General features: G+C 45.0%; 6 protein-coding genes and 3 non-coding genes across 9 annotated transcripts; 6 read left to right on the top strand and 3 right to left on the bottom strand. All coding sequences in view use genetic code 12, as the record gives it.

Annotated features, from left to right (window-relative positions):
• Nucleotides 1–1,447: 1,447 nt before the first annotated feature.
• Nucleotides 1,448–3,010, bottom strand: CJI96_0000947 (SNG1 family protein; the record flags this gene model as incomplete). The annotated part of the gene is made up of 1 exon (XM_029032304.1): nucleotides 1,448–3,010. One exon carries the CDS (start codon nucleotides 3,008–3,010, stop codon nucleotides 1,448–1,450), a length of 1,563 nt encoding a protein of 520 aa, XP_028892619.1.
• An 812-nt stretch (nucleotides 3,011–3,822) lies between these two features.
• CJI96_0000946 lies at nucleotides 3,823–3,894 on the top strand. Its single transcript has one exon. It is a non-coding gene; the product is annotated as a tRNA-Asp (tRNA).
• A 12-nt stretch (nucleotides 3,895–3,906) lies between these two features.
• CJI96_0000945 lies at nucleotides 3,907–3,977 on the top strand. Its single transcript has one exon. It is a non-coding gene; the product is annotated as a tRNA-Gly (tRNA).
• Nucleotides 3,978–4,315: 338 nt separating this feature from the next.
• On the top strand, nucleotides 4,316–5,443 carry MRP7 (mitochondrial 54S ribosomal protein bL27m; the record flags this gene model as incomplete). Its single annotated transcript, XM_029032303.2, has 1 exon — nucleotides 4,316–5,443. One exon carries the CDS (start codon nucleotides 4,316–4,318, stop codon nucleotides 5,441–5,443), a length of 1,128 nt encoding a protein of 375 aa, XP_028892618.2.
• A 495-nt stretch (nucleotides 5,444–5,938) lies between these two features.
• Nucleotides 5,939–7,645, top strand: CJI96_0000943 (Gly-Xaa carboxypeptidase; the record flags this gene model as incomplete). Its single annotated transcript, XM_029032302.2, has 1 exon — nucleotides 5,939–7,645. The coding sequence occupies one exon, from the start codon at nucleotides 5,939–5,941 to the stop codon at nucleotides 7,643–7,645; it is 1,707 nt and encodes a 568-aa protein (XP_028892617.2).
• A 903-nt stretch (nucleotides 7,646–8,548) lies between these two features.
• Nucleotides 8,549–11,161, top strand: NAN1 (Nan1p; the record flags this gene model as incomplete). Its single annotated transcript, XM_029032301.2, has 1 exon — nucleotides 8,549–11,161. One exon carries the CDS (start codon nucleotides 8,549–8,551, stop codon nucleotides 11,159–11,161), a length of 2,613 nt encoding a protein of 870 aa, XP_028892616.2.
• Nucleotides 11,162–11,251: 90 nt separating this feature from the next.
• CJI96_0000941 (dynamin-related GTPase MGM1) lies at nucleotides 11,252–13,726 on the bottom strand (the record flags this gene model as incomplete). The annotated part of the gene is made up of 1 exon (XM_029032300.2): nucleotides 11,252–13,726. One exon carries the CDS (start codon nucleotides 13,724–13,726, stop codon nucleotides 11,252–11,254), a length of 2,475 nt encoding a protein of 824 aa, XP_028892615.2.
• Nucleotides 13,727–14,175: 449 nt separating this feature from the next.
• On the bottom strand, nucleotides 14,176–14,247 carry CJI96_0000940. The gene has a single exon. It is a non-coding gene; the product is annotated as a tRNA-Thr (tRNA).
• Nucleotides 14,248–16,840: 2,593 nt separating this feature from the next.
• On the top strand, nucleotides 16,841–17,425 carry CJI96_0000939 (uncharacterized protein; the record flags this gene model as incomplete). The annotated part of the gene is made up of 1 exon (XM_029032299.1): nucleotides 16,841–17,425. The coding sequence occupies one exon, from the start codon at nucleotides 16,841–16,843 to the stop codon at nucleotides 17,423–17,425; it is 585 nt and encodes a 194-aa protein (XP_028892614.1).
• Between the last annotated feature and the right edge of the window lie 895 nt (nucleotides 17,426–18,320).

The raw sequence follows: 18,320 nt of genomic DNA, 5'->3' as shown, positions 1-18,320 counted from the left end.
TTATTTGACACGATTGTTGGTCGGACCTGGAACCAAGAGAGCTCGATTATGATTTCGAAGCAGAATTTCTCAATATGAACAGTCAAATCCATAGTTGTGCCTAAACGAGACGATTGGATTGCCCATTTGGAATATCGTAGAGCAAAATCAGTAGTAAATCCCCGAAACAAAGGAGGGCTTGGATAAGTCTTAGCCTAGAAAGTGAGAAGTCTTGTAGTGCAGCCACGAAGCGATATGAACTTTTGGCGTCCTTTTTACTAGACGCTTCAAACCACTTTAATCATCGAAGTTTTGCCTTGAAAAGCTCTTCAAATCCAATTAGCCGAGGAAGGATAAGCTGATTCATTGAATGAAGGGCCCTTCATAGCGTCGTGAACTTTTGCGGCGCCCCGAGAGAGACCCAGGATAAATTTCAACCTTTCACGAGGAGACCGTAGTTTTGCTTATTCAGCTGATACATCGCAATTAATCATTCGCTTGCTCATTCAACTTTCTATACGCTCAATGCGTGCTAGGGTGGGTTCCCTAGTAATGAGTGCTTCAAAGGGTGAAGGAATCAAAAACGGTATCCAATTATATGAGTATCACAATATACGAGAGGCATAAATGATGTGGAGTGAAAATGAAAGCCTTTTTTTTAAGTGAATTCAACCAGTGACGCCTAGAGATCAATTTGTTACTTGATTACTTTTTATTTATTCAATTCCATAGTGGCTGCCTCCAAAATTGGTGGTCCTGAGCCAAGTGGAATACCATACAACAGACTCATTGAAATTGGACATTCATGCTTCTGTCAATGCCCCCTAGGGGAAACCGAGTAAGTTGCCCGCTTTGATTTCCGGGAGCAGAAAAAAAAAGTTTGGTGATCGTTTCCGAGCTGTCGCTTCTTTCTCTTCTAGTATGTGATGTGTGACAAACTCAATTTGACGTCTTGAAATCTTGTATGTTGTGTCCAGAAGAACGGGGCATTTAAAACAATTGCATCGGGCCTGGAAGTTTTGGCTGCTTCCACCCAGGGTATTCTTGGTCGAGTTGTTCCCGAATACCAATCGTCCTCACCCTCATGAAACATGAAAGGCACCAAACAGTAGATTTCTCTTCTGTCGACTATATATCATGCCTGGTATCACAAGATGCATGGTTACAAAGATGTATCAGGGTTAAATTTTAGCGTATTTCACATTCACAATGATATTGCTCTCGAAATAGGTCTATTCTTCTTTTCTTCACCCTGGGTGTATACCTTAAGTAATTGCCTCGGCTTAATGTGTAGCGATAATTTTTCGACATGTTTGTGAACCGCCTTGATATCCTTACAAAATAATCAATCTTGTTCTGCCATCTTTCATCAAAGGTGGAAGCCATTTCCTGCACTGCGTTCGTTCTATTAAATAGTTCATTATTATGCGTCTATACACGGGTAGCTTTAAGAAAAAGCAGGGGTACTTCATTGTTCAGCTCTTTCCCTTGGAGACTCGGAGACGCTGTGGTCAATGTTCTTCTTCTCGTACTCCTCTCTCACTTCTTGCTTGATCTTCTCCTTTGAAGCCTTAGCTTTTGCACCCATTTTCTGGCCGAATTTTTTGGAGGTCAAAAGCAATGCAATTGTGCCAAATGCGTCCCATGCGACCAAGATACCGAAGTTTCTGCCCATGGCACCTTTGTAAGTGTCGAAAAAAATTACTTTTGTGATTTCGTACGAGGCATGAATTGGCAAGGCGTAGCCATACCTGTAAAACTTAGGCAAAAGGGCGATTGGAGTAAAAGTTGAAGAGATGTTAACAATGACCCAGAACAACATCCAGAAGCCGAGAAGTGGTGGGTAGTACATGATACACCACATCGCCATGGTCTCATTCATAGCACCAACCGCCCACATAGTTAAAAAGTTTGTCATCCAGTACACTAAAAAGCCTGAATGACCAAATGCAACCGTGAAGTCAACTTGAAATGCTAGCGTGACAAGAGAGTACACCAAACTGACGATAAAGAAAGTGAAAATCGAGGACAAAACTCTGTATAAAATTAAGTGGATAGTTTTGAGGCCAAAGCTTGCCACGGATTGGTGGATTTCGAGAAAGAAATTGAAGCCAAAAAAGGTCACAATGATCATATAAATAAGGCCAACCTGTGATGGAGCAAAAAGTGTTGGGTCATTCCATGGACGGGCATCATACATGTAAAATTGAAGAGGAGTTGTTGCAACTTCGCGAGAGTCTATGTTTGAAAAAATGCTAGAGGCGTCCATGCCAGCTAGTAGACCATTGACGACTCCGCTTGTGTTTGCAGCGAATCTCGCAGAGATCTTTTGAATATTTGGTGTGACGTACGAGTTCATCGCCATCATGTCACGACCCGTTTCGTAGTACACCTTAACAGACTCCTGGCTCACGTTGTAAGAGGTATCACCAGCAACGATAGCGTTCTTGAGGTCATTGGAGGCATTTGCAGGGACGTAAATTCCGGCCCAGTATTCCTGATGGTGCACCTGGCGAGCCACCTCGTCGTAAATCGAATTGCCATGGCTGCGGGCAGTGTCCTCAAACTCCGTAAGATTCTGAATCAACCAGTTTCCGAGCTCGTGCAGCAGAGGCTCCTCCAAGATATGCTTTAGGGTGTTGCCAATGACAGGCTCAGTACCGTTGACAACCTGAGCATCCTCGATGACCACCAACATTCTGAGACGGTCATATCTGGTGTTACGCTTGTAACCAGTCCCCCAATAAATAGAAAAGATTCCTAAAATAAAAAAGCTCATGATCAAATACACGGTGAGGAATCTCAAAGCTAACAGCTTTCTGTGCTTCAGAAGACGCTCGTTGAAAAAAGAAAGTCGAGTCTGCACTCTTTGTAGCATACTCGGTGTCCTTTCCAAGTTGTTTTGTGTTTCGTCCTCGCCGGGACCACGAAAGTCGGTGACTTCCACATCTTGGGAGACCACGGATGACGGTAATGACAGAGATTCCGGATTGTCTTTTCGCTCCACAAAAGCTTCTTCTTGTCTGGACATGGTGGAGCTCCGTATAGTTGATGTTGAAACGCACAATGCCTCAGAAGTTTATTGATTACGCTGTTGTGCGTGGGGACAGGCAGAGCGCATATATATATTGCAACATTCTGACTAATGCCCAATGTAGCTCAAGCAGGTTCTGGCATATAATGACTAGCGGCATCGCCGATGGAAGAGCAAGATCAGATGCCCTTCGCGCGGGCTTAGTACCGTTTTGGCAAGCATAGACAGCGGAAAAAAGAAGGTGGTGGCCGAAAAACTGTCACCGATGCAAAGGAGAAACGGGGATTCGGGAGTGGCTTTGTACATGCGATAATATCGGATGTTGTTAACGGCCCGATCCGAAGTGTCAAGAGTTTTGACAAGATGAGAGCGATGATATTGGAGAACCATTTTTTATTTCTTAATTCTCTTTCTTTCTTTCTTTTTGATGGATACATTGATTGAGGGTCGCTAAGGTCAAGATAGGAAGTGTCTGACAACCGCAAATTCTGTAAATTTCTGAAGCCATAGGCGTTGTGCCAAATGGCGTTCATCAGGTTATGAGTTTTGAGATGGAACAACCCGGATCCTCTGACTGCTGTAACCTGGTACAACGATCACAGGTATCGCTTTTTTTTTTAAAGACTTCATGTATTAGAGGAGCGATTGACTTCAGTGTTGCCAATTTCGCTGAGTGGCTTCAAAACATCAAAGATATAATTGATGAGGTTTAAAATTAATCCAGTGAAAAGTTGACCGGAAAAAACCAAGTAATAAGACATGTTTTTGCATTGTATAGAACATGATGCCCCTGTATATTTCCAAGCACATCCGAGATAGTTTAGTGGCTAGAATTACCGCTTGTCGCGTGGTAGACCGGGGTTCAATTCCCCGTCTCGGAGCACCTTTCCACAGCGCAAGTGGTTTAGTGGTAAAATCCAACGTTGCCATCGTTGGGCCCCCGGTTCGATTCCGGGCTTGCGCAATTTCTTTTTCCAAACCTAAATGTTTATTTTTTGGCATCTGGCATAGCTTACGGTGAGAAGTCTCACCTTCATTATGGTCAGGTCAAGTGCGCACTGAGTGCCCTCTACACCTACGAGGGACATCACAAGTCGATACACACTGAGCACAATTTTAACATGATAGAAACTTTACTTCATAAAAGGCGATAAAATATGTCCTCTTTAAGTAGCATCGGTCATCGATCAGGTTTGAGCTTGCAAGGTCCATCCTTTGTTCTGAGGATGTCCGGCATACATCGCACTATTCTGTCTAAATTTTCAGTAGCCGTGAAACTTCAAGACCACCACCATTTTACATATGTCGCTCTTGAGAACGTCTTCTGGGTCTTTTTCCAGCATCTCCCAGTCATGTGCATTTGGTGGCTTATCACAGATCCGTACTGCCACGAAAAGAGTCAGCGGTTCCAAGACCAACAAAAATGACTCTGCGGGTCGTAGATTAGGGCCCAAGGCATACGAGAACACGTTTGTCAATACAGGTGAGATTATAATGAGACAAAGGGGTACCAAGATCCACCCAGGTGAAAACGTAGCTATTGGCCGTGATCACACGATTTTTGCCATGGAGCCAGGTTACGTGAAGTTCTACTTGGACCCTTTCCACCCATTGAGGAAGTTTGTGGGTGTTGCATTAAAAAAAGACCAGACGTTACCAAAAAACCACTTCGATCCACGATTGAGAAGGTTTGGGTATGAGCAAATATTAGATGAGGCCGAGGCCAAGAAAGAGGAGGATCACATGAGCAGGAAAGAATACCTAGCCCAAGATGAGTTGAAGAGAGCAGAAGAGAAGAGACAAGCTTCTGCACAAAAATACAGGTCGTGGATGGAGCAACAAATTCAAAAGACGTTTCCAGAACTCAAAGATTCTGACAAGGCTACAGAGAGGTTGTTCAAAATCGGTTCGCTCATGAAGATAGGCCAATCGTTGGAGGAGGCAAGAGACCAGGTAACATTCACTGAAATCTTCGAGCTTCAGTTGGCACAAAGACGTGGTGAGCTTCTGGAACAAGAAGTTAAGAAGAAATCTGACGAATACAAAAAGTTCGCCTCTGAGTTAGATGCTGCTGTTGTTTTGGACCATATGACCCAAGTTCATAAACCACTTACCGCAGAAGCGATCCAGCAGAAGAAGACGGATATTCTCGCCAAGCTAGATGCCGAGTTCACGAACATTATCCTCAAAGCAGAACACAAGCAGGCAATCAACGAGCTTTTAAACACGCCAGGCGTTTTCACTCACGAGGAGATCATAGAGTTCAGACATAAGTACATCCCCAAGGTATTGCCAGAGACTGTCCCAGGTACAGTGCTTGACATTCCGAAGGGCAAGAAATTGCCTAAGAACGCTGTGGAGGTTAAGACATTTGATCCAGTGAAGAAGATTTTCAGAAGGGTGGTGAGAACTACTGACGCCTTCCCCTAAGCTGAGGCGTATACATGTACATAGGAATGAGGAGAGATGGTAAAACCTCTTGTAGGCAGGGTGCATTTATGAACTACAATCAACAGTGTAACTCGTACTTAGCATTGTTCATCTAATGCTTTGTTAATTGGTGTTATTATTTTTCGCTAATTTTGTCTACACTTGATCACAATAGAAGAGGACGTATTTTGCAGCCACTGCCCTCATCAAGAGGAAGCTTTATAGAGGAATACCAGAGAATAGTAATATCCATTTGCCCAAATATCATTGGTCCTCATTCAATTACTTACTCAACTCGTATTATAAGCTATTTTTGATTAAAACTGAGCGCTGGAATAATGGAATTGGGGATTCCGAGACCTGCTCGGTATCACCGAGCATCGTTCGGAGCCAGCTGATTAGCCGGCACCTATTTGGTAAGCTCGCGGAATTGAAGCTCTATATAAGTGAAACTCTCATTCCGTGAGAGAACTTTTTTGCAACCACTTATTATTCATGATTGGGCTTCCTGACGAAAATTCGAAGAAATCGAAAAAATACGGTGCCGTATCAATTGCCGCAATTGTAGTGGTAATTGTGTTCTTCAGCACTAACTTGTTCGCTTGGAGCAAGATCCTCCTCTTGGGCCAGGACACCGATATCTGTCCCATTGTGAAAATAGAAAGACCAGAGCTGTTCTACAAGGACAACTCCACGGTAACCAACATTTTGCAAGGTGACGAATTTAGGAAAGTTTCAGCCGAAAAGCTCCTGAAAGCTGTTCAGGTCGATACTCAGATCTACGATGATCCTCCAGAAGTGGACTCCAACCCAGAGTACTGGGCCAAGTTTAAGAAGTTTCATAAGTACTTGGAGAAGACTTTCCCTACTGTCTACGAGCACTTGGAAGTGAACACTGTCAATACGTATGGCCTAGTTTTCTATTGGAAAGGTTCAAACTCCAAGCTCAAGCCATTGATGTTGACCGCTCACCAAGACGTTGTTCCCGTTCAAGAAGAAACCTTGGGAGACTGGTCACACCCACCATTTGAGGGTTACTTCGATGGAAAGACCATGTTTGGACGTGGTGTGTCGGACTGCAAGAACGTGCTTGTGTCGATCATGGAGACGTTGGAGATTTTGATCAAGCAAGACTTCAAGCCTGAAAGAGGTATCATTGCTGCTTTTGGTATGGATGAAGAGGTATCAGGCTGGCACGGCGCTCTGCACATCGCAGGCTATTTGGAGGAGAGATTTGGCAAGGATGGTATCTATGCCATCATTGACGAGGGCGCCGGTCTCACTAAGGACCCTTTCACTGGTAACATTATTGCCATGCCTGGTACTGGTGAGAAAGGCTACGTAGACGTCGAGATATCTCTTACAACCCCTGGTGGCCACTCATCTGTTCCACCAGATCACACCTCAATCGGTATATTGTCTGAATTGGCCTATGTTATCGAACAGGAGCAGTATGAGCCAGTTCTCACCGAATTGAATCCTACCTTGCATATGTTGCAATGCCAGGCTGCCCACGACCATAGGAAGAAAATTCCAGGAATTTTGAGGAAGCTGATTTTGCGTGCTGGTTATGACAAGGTTGCTAACTCGTTCGTGCTCAAACAATTATCCAAGATCCCCTCTCTCCGTTACTTGATGCAAACCTCACAGGCTTTGGATATCATAAGCGGTGGTGAGAAGAACAACGCTTTACCTGAAAACGCCAAGTTATTGGTCAACCACAGAGTTGCAATCGAGAAAAATGTAGACTCTGTCAAGGAAGCAATCACCAAAAAAGTGTTGGCTGTTGCAAAGAAACACGATGTGGGTCTCAATGCATTTGGTAAAAAGTTGCTTGAGCCAACTGCGAAGGGCAACTTTGATGTCCACGTATCGGGTAAGTCTACGGAAACTGCACCTGTGACTCCAGTTGGCGATGAGCTTTGGGGTTATGTGGCTGGTGTAACAAGACATATTTTTGAGGACTATGTCTTCACCAACTTGACTGACCCTGTTGTGGTTGCACCTGCAATCATGACTGGTAATACCGACACCAGACACTACTGGAACTTGACTGATCATATTTACAGATACAGCCCTATGTTTATGTTGGACTTCTTGAAGGACACCAACGTTCACAGCGTTGACGAGCACATTGAGTTCGACAACCATTTGCGCTTGCTTGCCTTTTTCTATGAATTCATCCAGGTAGTGCAGCAGTAAGCGAGACCTTGTTCAGGCACTCTAGTTGCTTCGGGAGAATGATTTAGAGCTGAAATCTAGAATTATCGTACGTTGAATATTCTTCATTCTGCAACATTGTTTACTGTACAACGTAGAATTAAACAAGAGCTTGTACTTCGAACGTAGGGACAGCTCTACATTGAAAAACAGACTTGACTTCTGTTAATGTCCTCTCTCGACAACGCAATCTCATATTGCAATATCAAATTCCTTAAACCCTACACTCATTGTCGTTCAAACTATATTACTAATTCCGTTTCCTATAGTACACGGCAGCGATACTTCAATGAGCATCACCACAAGATCGAATGCAAAGATGTCCAAATAATTAGTTCAAATCCTTCTTCTCCAAAGGATTGTATCTCAAAAATTTCTCGATCAAATCCACGTGGGTTAACACCATTCTTCTGCAACAGTATCTTTTCAACTTGAGCTGGTCAAGAGCATCGCCCTCAGTCAAGGTCTCATCTTGCAACAAAGTCAAGTATGTCTCCCACTTGTCACCAACAACTTTACCACAAGAGAAGCAGCGAATAGGAATAATCATCGCTGTTGTCTATGGACCAAAGTCTTGAAGATGTAGATACTAGATAATTTTTTTTCTGTGTTCCCGTATCTGAGGTGCAATGTACAGGTGCAAAGAAACGAATTTGCCAAGAGGGGTCAAGCAAACGTACAGATGATCTAGTTCGTGAAGCATAGAGCTTTGTGGCAATACAGACGTCTTTAATAAATACTTCATGATTTTTTAATTCAAATTCGAGTGGTTTAATATCCCGACTTTAGGCTTTTCCGAAGCGCTGCACGTGACTAGCCCACTTCCGGCATCTCTTCTCAGGCATCTCATAAAAATTCCCCAGCATCAAGTCATCAATCCCATAGATGAAGCTTCCCAGATCCTGGCGTGTTACTGTGTCGTCAGGAGGATCTCCTATCCCTTTTAAGCAAGGGCTGACTTTTCCAGCGGTTTCTTCGAAAGACGGGACCCACACTATCGTGCTTCTTGCGTACCAAATCAGAGTCTACTACAACTCCACAAGACAGTGTGTTCGTGTGGTAGACTTGGATATTCATGATGCCATTGCTGCCTTTATAGATGACGAAAATGACTGTCAAGTTATCATTTTCACTTCAAAACAAAAAGTACTCTACGTCAATTGGAAGGAAAATGTGGCACATCCAGTAGTTGCCAGGCAGCACATCACTCCAGGAAACTTGCATCTACAGGACATTTTTTTGATTGATGATACCAGCTACTATGGCATTGGGCTCTTTTCAGAGCAAAGTTTTGCATCTGAACATGGTCCAAAAACGCTTAATGTGTATCAAATCGAGAAAGAGACCGGCATTTCTCATCGCATGCTCACCGTCCCCAATGTATATAAGTATGGAGTTTCCAGAAGTCGAAACCACTTGGCAGTGTCGAAAAAGGGTCATGTACTAATTTACGACCTAAAAGTGGGCGTGCAAATGATGAAGAGACACATAACTCTGGAGCTGAAAAGTCATCTCCAAAATGGCTCAACGTCATCTGCCTCCGTGAATGACGTTTTAGATCAAACAAGGCTCGTGATGAATTATTCAGGTCCTCCAGCTCTGGCATTAGCTGTGAGTGATCAGGGCATCGCGGCAGTTGCTTCCACTCATGGACCAATCTACCTTTTGTATCCTCAGGAGCGAGACAGAAAGGACAGTAAAGATGATAGCGGAAATCAGCGTGCGTTGAAATGGCATTTTGAGGGCGCTCACGACGTTGCTTTTTCAGCTGATCAGAGATATCTTATTTCGGGAGGTTCAGAGAAAGTATTGGTCATTTGGAACCTTGAGCTGGGTAAAACGCAGTTTTTGCCTCGTCTTAGTGGTTCTATCACTGCTATTTCTATTGACCCAAACCGCCCTGACGTGTACAACATTATGCTTTCACCCATAGCCGTTGGAAGCGGTGCAGTAAATCTTGCCCAAAGTGAAATTGTCGTGATTTCTGCAGTGGACCTTGTATCTCGTCTTGCGGTTTCCTCATGTCGCCCACAGATGACATCAACTACAGATACATTCAGACGTAAAGTTCGTCAGTATTTGAAGAAAAAAGAAGTAGTTGGAGCCCACGACAGCGATGAAGAGAGCGGGAATGAGGACGAAGAGGACCAAAAACAAGTCAACTCAAAGCCTAGAATTCTCGAGAAATATGACTTCATTAGGCCGGATATTAGTGCTCTCACTATGGTCAACTTTAAAACGAATCATCTTTACCTCCCAAACGGGCTGTCTATTCAAGCATTCGATCTTGCCCGTGGTGAACAAGCTTTCATTCAACATGTTGCACCTCAGCTCGATATCGGTAGAGTCAAGAGCGAACACAAGATTGTGGATCCTCAGGTTGAAAAGCTTGCATTCACAAAGAACGGTAAATGGATGTGTACATTCGATCTGATGCCCAAGTCTGACTTGGATAATCTTCTTTCCAAGAACGATACGGCGTTTGCTCTTAAGTTTTGGTCCTGGTCAGCCGAGGATTCTCAATGGCACCTTGCGCTGAAGATAGTTGATCCTCATGGTCCAGGTCTTGTTGTTGGTGCCATTGTTGTTCTGCCGACTTCAGAAATTGTCGCCACTGTGGACTCTCATGGTGGCGTGCGTATCTGGCGTCCTCGTCCCGCTGCTACTCGCAACAATGCTAAAGGAAAAACGGCGGCCACAAGGTCTCAAACTGTGTGGACTCTTCGTCGTGCTCTTCCTCCCTCAGCACTGGCCCCTGCTCCAGTGGCAGCTGCTTGGGCTACGGACTCTTCTCTCTTGGTTGTCAGTCATAATACAGAAACGAAAGCGTACGATCCACAACTGCTTGAGCCTGTTGATTTCACGTTCCCACGTCTTTCTGCTCCAGTGGAGTTCGTGGCTCTCTTGGAGTCTCATCTTGTTCTTGCACTGGCAACGCTGGTGTTGCTGTTTGACCTTGTGAAAGGTGAGGAGACTTCATTGGCAGTTAAGTTTCTCGACTATGGTGCACGCAACTTGATAGCCGCAGATACCCTGAGGAACATAATAGCTGTTGCAGTGAACCAGCCCAAGCCATACGAAGGTCAGGGTTTTGGTTGCAAAATCCTGATCTTCTCACCAAGTAGGCTCAGTCCAGTTCACGAAATTGTGCATAAGCAATTGGTGGTTTCGTTAACTGCTCTGCCTTCTGGTTTTGTCTTCGTTGATTCTGCCTCTCGTGCCTCGTTGATAAGTCCTGTCGCCAGAGATTTGGACAGTACAGAGAATTTGGCTGAGCAGATGAACAATTTGTTGGTAAACGCCCAAGCAGCAGCTAATGTGTTGCACGCACGTTCCGTGGATGGTCTGGCGGGTCTTGAAGTAGATGACACTAATGATACCGAAAAATGGACCTCTCAGCGTCTTCTTGATCTCGCACACATTGAGCCTATTTTCACGAACATCGACGGAATTGCATTGGACACGTTGTTTGAGCGTATTGTAAGGGCCGTGCAATGAAATAAGTCTGCATCATCATTTTATAGATTCTTCTTTTGCATCAAAATGTACATTATTTTATATAAGAGCGCTATCGTCATCGTCGTAAAATCACCACCACGTTGAGTTTGGTCGATCCTCTATCTTCTGCCTTTGAAACGCTAATATTCCTTCGATTTTGCGCATAGCATCTTCTAAAAGATCCTTCCTTTCTTGAAGTTCGATATGTTTTTTGATCTTTGGGTCTTCTTTAGCGAAACTCTCCATCTGTTCTTTACTCAAATTGCCAAAGAACTCCTCATCAAGCTTTCTCGGAAAATTGTAGTAAAAGTCACTCAAAAGCTCCACATTCAAAAACAAGATCGCAGTCGAGGTCAACTTTGAAGAAACGGCATCCATAAAAATTTCAGGACACTGGTATTTGTTATCTTTCAGTTTGCATTTCTTCAGGTTTTTGACGAACAGGTATCTCATCTTCAAAAGCTTTTGCCGTTCCTTGAGAAAAATGGCATACTTGCCTCGCTCAATCAAAGTTTTAGAAAAACCAAGAGTCTCATTCGAGTCACTATCTATTTCAGTTTTTCTTTCACCATTGAGCTTTTCCAAATAGGTTACAATTTGCTGCAACTTGCGACCCCCGACCAGCTTTTTGAGGGCACTGTAAACATTTTCACACTGTCTAAGCTCCTCTTTGATGAGATTCACCGCAGAATCTCTGCTTGCATTCCACTCACGATCTTCAATTTCAACCTCATACTTGTATGGTTTAATGCAATTCTCCACTTGATCGGCAGTTGAGTAATACTTCGATTTTAGAACGGACTTTGCAGCATCCTCCACTGCTTTCTTTGCCATTGGATGGTTAGCCAATTGAGTTTTGTCAACAATGTTGTTGATCTCTGTGACAATGGCCTCTGCTAACATCGAAGTAGAAAGCCTTCCAACCCCGAGCTTTGTGAGAGAGCTAGTGGCTAGGTCTAATTTTTTGTGCCAGTAACTTTCCTCCTCAACACTCGAAAGCTGTGAAAGTTCACGCAAGTCTGGCTCAGTTGATGCATATACATCACCTTTAAGATCAAACGGCTTGTTCCAGTACCTTTCCGCAAGCAAGTCCAAAACTTTTTGATCTAATTCATTCTTAAGGAGAGCCTTCAACTCGTTTCTCGAGAATTTCTGACTCAACTCCTTGATGGCAACCTTCAACAAGTCTATATTGTTAGCCAAGTACATCTGGGGAGTGAGAGACCGATCATTAAACTCAACTTTGAATTGATAGGCGGTTTCCTCAAGTTCTTGCTGGATCGCGAGATGCGTTGGTCTCAAAGACGCTGACATCGACTTCTCCAATACTTTCATGAGTTTCTTCTTGAGGTTTCTTGAACCAGTAATGGTTCCGATGAAGGCTTCCTTATTGTCCTTCAAAAATTGGTATTCGAAATTCTGCTGAGCGACGTATGCTTGATAGCCTGTTATCCTTTTTCTTCCGAACAACCCACCTCCTGAAGACTTCCCGCTATCTGGTGCCCTGGTTATCACACCGACGTAACCCATCTTTAATGGATATTTCCTGTTGAGTAAAATGGCGCGAGCTTTTTCTGGTTCAACCAAATCTAGCTTGGTGATTACACCAAGTGTACGCTCTCCTAACGGGTCCGCTAACTTTGCGGCTCTCAATGCAGAAGAGTTCGCCAAATCAACATCAGCGGCTGAGATTGCCAAAATAATATTAGGTGCCTCTAGATAGCGATTGCAAAGCGAACGAATCTTTTGCTTAAGCTCAGTAGGCTGATCAGCGGCCTCAACCTGAATGTATCCGGGTAAGTCCACTAAGGACAAATCAGGAACCCTAGGAGATCTGACAGTGATCTGAATTGGATCGTTAGAGATGCATTCGGAAGCTGGGACTGCCATGTTCAAGTCGAAAAGTGTTTTCTGTACTTGCGTAAAATCAGTCAAATTAAACATTTTCAACGCGGGAAACTCGGCAACTTCGCTGGCTGAGTCCGGGGAGTTAACGAGTGTGAGCTCAATAGGGCGTCTGGTGACCATGTTGCTCCCCTTTGGCAAGAACTCCTGGCCGACGATGGCTTCTAACACAGACGACTTGCCGCTCGATTGAGACCCGATGACAACAATCAGCGGAAGTTTCAAAGTCTCAGACTGTGGATCAACAGCGCTGAGAATATTTCTTATCTCAATCATTTGCCTTGTTAAGTTGAGCATATCATCGGTTGTCTCGTCATTCTCGAGATCAGGAGGCTCGTCGTCATCCTGATCGATTAACGTTTCTTCGTCTTCCTCTGTGTCTTCGTCATCCCCAACAATCGAATCACTCTCTTCATCTGACGATAGTCCTACCGCAGCTGCGGTGGCACCTAAAGCAGCAGCATCTTCCGAGCCGCCACTACCACCTCCTCCGCCACTTCCATCTCCTGAATTACTCTTATCACCACCAAGACCTTTGAATACGTCCCCAGTTTTGTCGAACAACTCACTGGTAAAATCCTTGATTGCACTGAACCGATCAGAGGTATATTGTTGCGCCTGTTCGACCTTATAAGCGATATAGGTGCCCCCAGCAGCCATAGTGCCTCCAATATACGCGGGTACCCTGGTTGCCTTAGCGATGACTTTGATGAAGCCAATGTTCCTCTTGAAGACCACCCCGGAAGGTCTCGAAAGTAGGAGGTTGCGAGTGTGTGCTGATCGGGTGATAGGCGATCTGTTGATGATGTGGAAAAAAAGCCTAGGCTGGACGGATCTAAATGACCGTAGCAGGTGCCGCAGCACTAGTCCAGCTTTAAACATTTGTGAAACGTAAAGCTCCTAGGTACGAAGTAAGGAGGATGAGATCGGTGTTTTGGGATACATCTCGCGAAAGTATGGAGTTAGTGATACGTCACGCACGTGACTCGCCGCCAAAAACACGACTAAGATGGTCTACACTCGACAGACGAAATAGTGGGGGCAAATGCTTGGAAAATGAACAAACCAATAGGGTGCTGAATGATGGGTATAAGATTTGGTAAAAAGAATGCCCCCTGCCAGAATTGAACTAGCGACCTTTGCATTACAAGTGCAACGCTCTACCACTAAGCTAAGGAGGCAATCTGCAGGGGGTAAAATTTGAGGTGCATCATATCCAGTCAAGCCATATCAAATCCGTACACCATAATTAGGCATATATGCTTGTACTGCATATTGTTCGAACCTCTATAAGCGAGGAATAGTATGGCTCTTTGAGGATAAAAAGAGGATAAGTTTTAGTGGATGGCTTGAAGACTCAATTTAATGTTACCCTTAGTATCAAGCAGTCAAGAGGCTTACGTCGAGATGATTCCGTTTGAGAGGTTGAATTTTGATGAAAGTGAAGTTCATCTACCTACTAATCCTACGACGTACGGACTTGGCAACAATAAAGAGATCCAATCAATACGGAAAGCATTACTAAAGATTAAATTAGTCTTGGCGCTCTTGATGCTGACAAGTATAGGATTGCTTATTGCATTAGTATTTGTTTGTGTTAAAGATGGGTCTAGAGAGAGACAGTTAAATGAAGAGATCACCTATCTAAAGTCACTTCTCAACCAGAAATTGTAATATATGTTAATCTACTATGTTTAGAAGTTCTTTTTAAAAGAATTTGAGGTTGTTTCGCAAATGAAAGAAATTGGTGGTTTTGCCTTGGAATAAATCCTTGATGAGGAGAAGGTTGTTTCAGGTCTCTTATCGCATAGAGATTACACAAGCTAGTTGCGCACGGTCTCATCGGAATGTGGAAGCTGGGATCCTCAGCATGATCATGAATGGCGATTCCATATCATAGATATTCAAACTAGCGTTTCCGTAACCAAAGAATGCTACCTATTTTAGCCATCCTCGGCCATATATTGACGCTTTCGGTCGGATTTCAAGGTTCCTGAAATGATTGAAGAGCTTACAAATTGTATGAGTAAGTCTGTGGAAGTTGCGCTCAAGACACGATTGACTTTGGAGATTTGAGGCTCGGCTGACATTCATCGCAGCTAAATGGGCAAGAGGAGCCGCTCGACCAAACCATTAGCGTCAAGCCGCACCCTACATTTCCTGCTGTCACCAATAAAAAAATTTGTGGCGAGTTTCAGCGTCAAATAGGGGATTTTAACAAACCCTACCAAAAAAATTGGTCCATCGGGATTTCTAATGTATCGCCCATCACGGGGGAAGCAAGCAACACAGCAATAATTCAGGCGGTCCCCATTATCACCGTATTGTTCCCAAATAGTGACCATATTTCCTTCATCAAGGTTTCTTACGCCCATCCAAAAGAAACAGCGACCTGCTTGAAGCATACAGTGGAACGGCCAAAGTCGGGCGAACTTCAGACAAAGGGTTTTGGGGGTTTGTCAGCATCATATGCTCGAGACTTTCTTTGACCGAGGGGTGCTCGTACTTTACATCAAGAACATACTTTGATGAAAAGGGAGGTTTTCAAAGGCTGAAGCGTGCGTTGGCTACCCGTACCGAGCACCTTGTCATAAAGAAGCGACCCTGAAGGAGACCTCACGAGTGCAAAAAACCACGGAGCGAAACCTACTCGCAGCGCATGCAGTAGAGGAACAAAGAAGGATCGGCGTGCGAGTTTGACAGCATCTGTTTCGGAAGCAGTGACAACAACACTACGCACGATTATCTCGAGAAAAAAAAATGCCTCACCTCGCTGTAAAACACCGCGGTGACACAATACGTCAAGATATCTGCTTGCTGCTGAGGCAGCGGGAATTGCGCTTTTTGGGGAGGGGCGTGAGCATCGAGAGATAATGGTTGCGAATAATATGAGTGCGAGGCAGCAGGGGCCCACGCGGGAAGCAGATGCGAATCGTTCGGAGATACCGCTCCTGGCCACACGAGTGCTTCCTCGCGAAGTGACGCTCACATCTGTTTGAGAAGCACCACTTTCGGCGGTAGATTTTCTCCCCAGAGCTATTGCTATTCACGTTACCCTATTTCACATAACCTTCGTGAGCGACCGCCTCGGACTGAGGGAACCCTGTACCCCACAGTCGCACTCAACACACACTTTTCGCTGAGTCTTCCTTTTCTGATCACCCTAAGCACATCGGCCGGCAACTTGGCCGATCCAAATGCTACTTCCCCAAGAAACCCTCAAACAAAGCAATTAGTTTAGCAATCCCTGCCTCTTGGAGACATCACGCCACTAAAATCTGGGCACATCAGGGGCGTCACGGATTGCCTTTAGCATGAATTCTTTTTTGTCTCCAGGTCTTTGGTGGTCAAGTCACCAAGTAGGCTTGGCAGGGAGTCTGCTCGCAAATCACTGCGTAAAAATCATGGGCCTTGCCCTGAGTGCGAGTGGGGAGCAGCCTGTGAATGAGCAGGGTCCATGACTGAAAGATCGCGATCTGACGGTCGTGCGGGTTTTGCCAGGCGATGAAAGCCCCGACATGCTGACTCTTCATAGGAGCCCTTTCACGAATACTCAAATGTTGGTATCAATCTTTATCGAACTTTAAGGACTTCCACTTAGGGGTACGAAATATCTCGTGGTGCGCATCCACCGCAGGCGCTGCAGGAAACGCAAAGCTCTCACGCTGGCTTCTCTTACATTTAGCCCGCTGCGAAAGATTAGCCTCACTGTGTGTGTATATATACTTGCGAGGTGCCCACCTCGCTAACCCACCCACTCATCCACCTTCTTCCATGAAAGTCGTCATCAAGTACGCCAGAAGGTTGGGCGCCGCCCACAGGAAGAAAAGGGCCCGGCAGAGATCTAAATACATCCATGCCGTTCCTAAAGTGGCAGAGAAGCCATCGTGGGATCACGCTGAAGTGGTTTCCTCACCTCCCCCATCGCATACCCTTGATAAGGCAGAAGAGGCACGCTTGGAGCACCGTGACAACCTCAGCAAGCCAGCATCAGGAGACCCTCCTCTGTACATGGAGTGTGTGGGCGAAGACGTGAGCAAAGAGAAAAGCGCCTCTCCAACACCGTCAGTCCAGGTGACCACGGTCGAGGTGGCCGAGACAACCGAGGGCAGGCCCCGGGAGTTGTTGTATCGGTCGCAGTTCAACGAGCTCAAGGAACGAGGACGTCGGCCAGGAGACACAGGGATGCCCTGGCGCAAAGTCACCAGGGTGGCTCCCGACTGTACCGACTACAGAGCAGTGTACCATAAGCAGGCAGTTGCCGAAGTGTGGGTGGAGCTTTTCTACATTGTGAAGGTTGCAACCTATGCTATTCTTGCATGGCTCTTTGTGTGTGGGATGATTCCTCCGCTCAAGTAAAATTACAAGCACTCTGTTATTTATTCATATTTATTACGCATAGCATGTATTAATGCACTATAGATCAAGCCAGTATATTGTGTGTAGCCAGTGGAGAGCCCCTTGAGGAGTCCAATTATGCTCAGTAGTGGACTAGCACACTCTAAGCTCATTGTCTCGAAGTCTCAGCTGTTGCATCTGCTTCTAGTTCTGCAATACAGAGAAATAAGATTTCCAGCTATGTGTCGATTCTTTTCTCGACAAAATCATCAAGACCTAATTCCATACCCAAAATTCGTCAAAGTATGCTATAAGTAGATTATGTTCACTGGGCAAATAGAGCAACCACTGAGCCTCACCCACTTGGTCCCATGGCTTGTGCAAACTCCCTCGGTAAGAAGTATGGCAGACTTAAGCGCAGAGTTCCCTGAAAGCAGAAAAAGGCCATGAAATCAAAGCGTCCACTTGAAACAACCAACTTTTTGCCTAGTTGCAGAATAATTTGAAACGAGTCGATGGCACCTGGAACTGATCCCCAGTTGTCTCACTACACCTACAGCATATGAACAGGCTGCACTGTTACTGACAGCAGCAGCAGCAGCGGCAGCATACAATCTAGCAATCCGAATGTATACCAAAAAAGCTCAAACTACGAAATCGGTCACCCACTGTGCTTACAAATGACTCACTGTCTAAGCCCTTGAAATTCTGTCTGTCCTCGCCATTTGCAGCCATTCGGTCAGTTCGGCGCTATTCGGCAGTGGGCAAAAACCAACCCGACCGGGAAATTCATCGGCTGGGTTATCTCCATTTCTCCGTCTTCAAACACACCACTCATCAACAAAAAAGCACCATCTCTTTCCCCCTTTTCTTTGCATGTTTTGCGTGCTTGCTTCTCGGCTTGGGGTTTGACTAC

The sequence above is a fragment of the Candidozyma auris genome, chromosome 1, assembly GCF_003013715.1.
Source record: "Candidozyma auris chromosome 1, complete sequence".
Lineage (NCBI taxonomy): Eukaryota > Fungi > Ascomycota > Pichiomycetes > Serinales > Metschnikowiaceae > Candidozyma > Candidozyma auris.
Note: the sequence above shows the minus strand (reverse complement) of the source record. Positions and strands in the feature narration are given on the sequence as shown.